Source organism: Dermacentor albipictus, chromosome 1 (genome assembly GCF_038994185.2).
Source record: "Dermacentor albipictus isolate Rhodes 1998 colony chromosome 1, USDA_Dalb.pri_finalv2, whole genome shotgun sequence".
NCBI lineage: Eukaryota > Metazoa > Arthropoda > Arachnida > Ixodida > Ixodidae > Dermacentor > Dermacentor albipictus.
In genome coordinates, this window is record NC_091821.1 from 356,439,770 (window position 1) to 356,446,433 (window position 6,664).

Consider the following 6,664-nt stretch of genomic DNA (forward strand, 5'->3'; position numbering starts at 1 on the left):
AGAAATGCTCAAGTGTCCTCACGAGGCTACGATGTCGAGTGCCCCCACTAGACTTAATTTCCCAGGTCTGGTCTGGCGATATCACCTTTGTGTCATTTCTGTAATGAGAGTGGATCTCTGGAACATTGTTAGAGTGTCACCGTTTAAAGATTCAAAGAAAAAGATCGTTTGAAGAACCATTACGTAAACTTGGCTGGACGTTAAATCTCCGAGTGGTCCTTTCCATCACTGCTACCTAACTGGGTTTTAACCAAAGGAACATTTTGAATACCCTGTTCAACTTTCTGTGCACGGCAATAAGAATGCAGTGCTAAAATGTTCCATACCCTATATTTTTTTGTAGTTCACATCTTTATATTCTGTAATGTGTATATACAATAGATTTCGTATCTATATCAGGTCCATTTTAATTTTTGCAAGTTACAGTTACCAGTTCCGATTGAAACTATATTCCTCAATATTAGTATTATTTTTCGAACCCTAGCACCACGCGGAAACGCCGATCGTCCAAAATGGGCTGCACCACGTCACTGAGAGACAGCAACAAGACTGCTTATTTTCGAGTGAGCTGCTATTTTCTAAAGATCGTTCGACGCCACGGTGCAGAGAAGACGAGAAGTTGCGTAGCAGGAATTACAGATTTGACCTCGGATGCAGGCTTCAGTTCGAACAGCTCGCATTAAAATGGCAGAATGCCTGCTACTTTGCAACATTACCGACTGGAAAGAAGACAATATCCTCTACCACATCCAAAATTAAGCAAGGAAGAAGCCACCGCCCTCCGCAGACTACAAACGAATACTTATGTCCATGGAATTATCATGCACCGAATGCACCCCACCGAATTCTCATACCTATGCCGATATTGTGAGGTACCAGACACCCTACAACACATGGTGCTGGTGTGCCCACACCGCGAGAACAACACTCATGATGATGCCCCTGAAGCGCTACAAGCGATCGAAGAAACGTGGGAGGCAATGTTAAAGGCACAGAGCCTGGAAGATCAGCGAAGTCTGGTGGACCGGGCCCGGGCTGCGGCATTAGCCAACGGCTTTCTGGACTAAGAGAGCCGCCCAAATAGGGCGAAGAAAGAACACTTTCTCGCTGTTTCACACAATAAACGTTCATTCCTCCTCCTCTTCCTTTCGCAGCTGTGACAAGCGTCTTCAGCACCATCATAGGCCAGACCTAACGAAGAGGAGGAAAACGACGGTGTAAACATGGACCCGGCGGTAAGCGCCAGCCGAGCTTTCGTGCGACCATTCTGCTAGGTGTGTCATCCACTAGAAGCGGTGACACAAACAAAATTTTTTTTTATATACTACCGTGAAGAATAAATCTTCCGAATGTGAGTATTGACCATCGACCACGTTCCACTGAAGGAAAGCGACTCCTTAATCGCATTTTTTTTTATGCGATCTGTTCTAGGTTGCATTTCTTCGCAACACTGTAATTTGCTGATTTTGAGATCTGCTTCTCAAAGCCGCTACATAACATGACCAAGTTGGGCTGTGTGTGCTAGGTTATCTCATCCAGTCTTCGTACATTTACCATTCACGGCTTTAGCAATATATAAACGGATTTAGACGTCGTGCACGCATGAATTGACTCAAGCTAAAAAATAATTGGAACGATTCTTTATGCCCGTTCTCCTTTAAGCGTCATAACTCGTATTCACACGCCAAGCCTGCGAACCAAAGGGTGATTAGAAAGTTTCTATACAGCAAAATCACACCCCAATGTCAATTATTTCAACTATAAAATGTATCTTTCTTGTATCTTTCTTCGTGACAATGCGACCCACGCTCGCGATATCTGTGTTGGTGCTGCGAAGCCCGTGGGCGCGGGATGAAATCCTGGCCGCGGCGGCCATATTTCGATGGGGCCGAAATGTGAAAATGTCCGCGTACCATGCATTCACGGTAAAGAAACCCGCTTGGTCGAAATTATTCCGGAGCTCGCCCCCCTCCCCCCTTACGATGTTCCTCGTAATCATATCGTGGTTTTGGCACGTAAAAGTCCAGAATTTGATTTTTAATACATGAATTGTGTAATATTTAGGATGTCCACCTACAAGAAGAGACCAGCTATAAGCTTCAGATGCCTGTTGAAGCACGGAGAGATAGGTTTTCTGCTTTTTTTTTTTCACCAAATACTGTTTTCTGCGATACCTTCGAGGCTCACCAAGTCCCTACTATTCGTTGTGCAATTTGGTATCAACTGTAGGGCTATACACTGTGGCAAGGCATTTACAACAATGTCGTGTGCCTTGAAAGCTAGTTAACCTTAAAAGATACGTATTTATTCAAGTATTTTGGCTAAGATCTACATGCATTCTAGGCGCAAGCTTTTTCTTACGCATCGACGCCCGGTACAATGTTTGAGCAGTGTGAGCCACACTCTTCTAGAGTGGTCACTCAGTCAATTTAGTCACCATCTATCGTGAACAGAAAGAACAGGCCGACACCGTAATAATAACCCGCCGTGGTTGCTCAATGGCTATGGTGTTGGGCTGCTGAGCACGAGGTCACGGGATCGAATCCTGGCCACGGCGGCCGCATTCCGATGGGGGCGAAATGCGAAAGCACCCGTGTGCTTAGATTTAGGTGCACGTTAAAGAACCCCAGGTGGTCGAAATTTCCGGAGTCCACCGTAATAATACCAGGCAGGGGTCATGACAAGTGCTCGGTGTATGCGCTATAGAACAGATGCTAGGTAGCTGCTGCGGCCGCTGACGCAATCCACAGCCGGCTGCTCGACCACTCTGAAAAGTGTGATTCACACTGTACAAATCTATTCAAGCATTTTTCTTTCTTGAACCCACGTAGCCAATATACGGGATATCTGTAAGATATACGTATCACGTTCGGCATTCCTTTTAGTCATTTGCGTCGTGTGCCACCAGTCAGTGAAATCTATTTTCTCTAACTGAAGTGAAGTTAACGTCGTGTATAGGTATTTTACCGCAGTCGGTGTAGCGCGATACATAATCTTAACATCAAGGGTCTACTCCTACCTATGACTACTGCGGCACACAGCTTTTAGCGCCCAACCCACTTCAAGTAGCCTGGAAACGCCGGCAGTCAACCCTGGGCGACCGAACTCAAGTGACGCTGTAATGCGATGACCCCCCCCCCCCCCCCCTTTTCTCGCCATCAACGTCGACCTTCCAACCTCACCTCTCTCCCCTCGTAGTAGCCATGTGTCCCACGTGCGGAATCTGCATCGAGTCTCTGCGCCGGCGGGCGCCGCCGGTGGCCACGTTGTGCGGTCACGTGTTCCACGGGCCCTGCCTGGCCCAGTGGTGCGAAGCAAATGGAGCCACGCACGCCCCGTGCCCTCAGTGCCGGCTGCCCATCAGCCAGGGGGACTTGCGCAGGCTTTTCCTGGACGACCATCGGCCCCGCCGCAAGAAGCACCGCCGCCACGACGACAGCGCTAAGGAGGACGTAGAAGATGCGACGTTCGGTACGGCTTCCGTAACAGTCGATGGGGTTTTGGGTCTTACAGGTCGCCAGGGAGAGGTACCGTAAAATTCAATACACCGTACTGGTCGTGACCACCAGGAAAGTTTCCTTAACGCCACTCTCACGCAAGAACGAAACGCGAACAGCGACGTGCGGGGCTCTGGTCCCGAGCTGTGCAGTCTACACCCTCTACGTTCATAAAAAAAGGTTGACACCCTTTGGCGCTTATCTTGTCCCACAACGATAATCGCCATCTGCCTTGCTTGCGTTTCCTTTCTTGAAAACTCAGCGCTCTCTACTTTCCTTTCGAGAATGCTATGTCACGCTGACAACGCGTGTGCCGTTCGTGACTTGGAAGTGCCGGGCTCGCAGCGTTAAAGAAAGAAGATGCGGGCAAGACAGAAGACGATTATTGCGCAAAGGTGCAAAATTTTTTAAAAGTGTAACGGGTAGCCGTGGCTGCGACAAACTACTGGACGCGCGCATTTAGGTTACGGAGTTCCCGTCCTTCTCTCATAATCTCTGTGGTCGCTTGGCTTATCAGCGTTTCCGGAGGGTGCTGGCGGAGCATTGCAAACGTCCACTTTGCAACGTCGTCGCTTTAGGAAATGTGTTTTATCTGTATCTGTTCGCTCCGACCTTGTGGCGAGCGTTGTACGAATTCGAGCGCTCGCAGGGTCCCACCGGGCACGCACAAGAAACGTTTATACACCGAGCGACCGCGGAGAACATGATAGTGGAATGCAAAACCACGAATTTCGTACACCTTAACTGCGCATGTGCAATAGTATATCGTAGCCGCGGTTAGTCGCTGCAACAAATGTGCCGAAAGCCGAAGCCTTCTTTCCAAAAGCCCCGCACTACGTTTGTTTCCGACTTTACGGTGCACTTAAATTCAAGCGCCCAAGTGTGGCGGTTCGGGCAAGCGCTTCCGGTGGCTCTCCTGTTTATATGTATAATTTTGGGTCACGCCACTTCGAGAAGCCCGCCGTGTTTCTTCTTCTTAATTAAAGGGAGGGCGTCGTTGCAAAACATCGCACTTTCTAGCCAAAGGAAAGCGTTTCGAGTTTCTTGGAGTTTCGAGTTTCTCAGCTATTCAAGAAAGTGCCGGCAAGTTTTCAGCCGCGCCACGTCTGCGTATTAATAAAGGAGCAATATACGTATCTTTAAATCCACTGCCACGCATTTAGTAAAGAAATTTGCCCATGACCATTGTTTTGGAAGTACATTCGCCTTGCGAGAGCAAAGCTTAACATCAAATTGCTACCATCATTGTAAAGTTCGTTATCTCTTTTATAAGCTCAAGCAGTAGCAGCAAGGATGTGATAATACGTGTAAAAAGGCTGGCAAATTAAGTCAAAAGGAAAAAAAATGTCACCGTATGATTTCTTAGTTGATCTATATAAGTTTAATGCAGGGGCTGCCGCTGTGAAGTACCGTAGGATCAGTGAAATCAGTCGCGAATAGCTTTGCAAGTATGTAGCCTTGAAATATATATTACTCAGGAAAGAATCGCACATATCGGCGCGCATCTCGACAAGAGAGAAAGATACTTCATTTACTTAAGCACCATGTCGGTAGCCTCGTTACCTGACTCTTTTTTCTCTCTCTTCTTAGACTTTGTTGTTCCAGCGTCTCGTGTTCTTTAGCAATCCTTCAGCGACTGCTGTAAGCAGGTTATTATGAAAAAGACGCCAGGAAAAACGATTACCGTTGTACCCTATGTACAAAGCCTAACCCACAAACTAAAGAAGCTAGTCGGAAAAGAAGGCAAAAAGAAAAAAAGAAAAGCTTTGGGTCGTTCCCATGGCGGCCATTTCCCATGTGGCGTCCCCAACTGCAACATTCTGTAACACATATGCGCCTCCATGAGCATCATTCCTTTAATAAAGCGAATATCTTTATGGAATCGTTCGGTATTCGTTTACACCCACAATCGTACGTCGATGGTATCTGCCCCATATTTGTTGTCCTGCAGCTGCGCCCGAAGACTTCTCGACAGAAGACGCCTCCGGCACCAGGTCTCCGTCGCCTTCGGCGAACGAGACTTGGGTGTTCCCTCCTGAGCCAGCAACGTTCCTTGACCGCATCCTGATGATTGTGGCAGACGTCAACGCGATTGGCCGCGAGGCTGCTCAGAAAATTAAGCTTGGCGTGCAGACGCTGGAAGAAGAGGTTCGCAGGGGCGTCGAAGAAGCCGCCATTCGCCTGGGCCCCTGTCGCTAAGCGCCGGAAGCTCACCCGTTCGTCGACCGCTGCGCCTCGTCTGCCACAAACTTGCTCCCGAAGTGCATACGACTTGTATTGCCGCTGCAACGTGACCCTATGTTACTGCTGCCTAGGCCCTGTCACTACAGTTGACCCCGCGCACGCTCGGTCAAGCGCCAGCTGTCGCAATTTAAGCAAAATTTCCAGGTGCGTGCGTGGTCAAGCTTGAGAGAAGAAGAAAAAAAAAACTCCTTAAAAAGGATGTTAGCGTGGGCGTGTACCCCTTCATTGATGGCTGTATTAACACTGTGTGCGAAACTCACGCTACGTGCTAACTTGTTGAAAACGTCTTACTCACGCGTCTATTTAGTTTTTATGTTTTGCTACTTCCTTTGTAAAAATAGACGTAAATATTTGTTGACATTCGTTTGCATCGAAACGTATCGCCGAATATTATGAATGCAACGTTTCGGGCAAGGACATTCTGTAGGTTGTGATTCATTCCAAACCCGAGTACACAATGTAAATGTACAATTGTGACAAGACATAGGGTTTTTACCTACCGGTTTCTGTAATTGCATTAATACCTACGCTGCATGGTCCGTATTTATGAAAAGCTCCTACGCTCTTTGTAAGAAAGAATCTCAGCCAAATCTGATGCTGGACGTATTAGCGAAGGCTGCAGCCCAATGGCAACGCTTACGGACAAAAAGCTTTGGGAAGTTGGCCCTAGATAATTATGCGCTATTACTCGCACCAGTGAATTCGTACACGATGTCGAAACAAAGTTATTTTGCAGCATGCTGCTGTGGAGACTGAATTGTGTGCATGGAACGTTTAGCATAAAACAAGGTTTTGGGCATTTCAAAGATTCTTTCAAAGGCGAACTACAATGAAATATTACTTCGACTCAATTAGTCATAAACAAGTTGTGTATACTATTGAAACAATCTTGGCACAGCTGCATGAGTGGCAATCGTCTAGTT

General features: G+C 47.4%; 1 protein-coding gene across 2 annotated transcripts; it reads left to right on the plus strand.

Annotated features, from left to right (window-relative positions):
* Nucleotides 1–1,175: 1,175 nt before the first annotated feature.
* Nucleotides 1,176–6,240, plus strand: LOC135901906 (uncharacterized). 2 transcript variants are annotated; one of them, XM_065431735.1, is made up of 3 exons: nucleotides 1,176–1,235; nucleotides 3,199–3,471; nucleotides 5,449–6,240. In XM_065431735.1, exons 2-3 carry the CDS (start codon nucleotides 3,204–3,206, stop codon nucleotides 5,694–5,696), a joined length of 516 nt encoding a protein of 171 aa, XP_065287807.1. In that variant the 5' UTR covers nucleotides 1,176–1,235; nucleotides 3,199–3,203; the 3' UTR covers nucleotides 5,697–6,240. The 2 variants fall into 2 exon arrangements, with proteins under 2 accessions (XP_065287807.1, XP_065287799.1); XM_065431727.1 differs by having other exon boundaries at nucleotides 1,202–1,351.
* The last annotated feature ends 424 nt before the right edge of the window (nucleotides 6,241–6,664 follow it).

Excerpts from the sequence above, each read along its gene's own strand:
- LOC135901906 (XM_065431735.1), top strand. The coding sequence starts at position 3,204 with ATGTGTCCCACGTGCGGAATCTGCATCGAGTCTCTGCGCCGGCGGGCG. Across the intron at positions 3,472-5,448 it reads CGTAGAAGATGCGACGTTCG|CTGCGCCCGAAGACTTCTCG; the intron begins GTACGGCTTCCG and ends GTTGTCCTGCAG.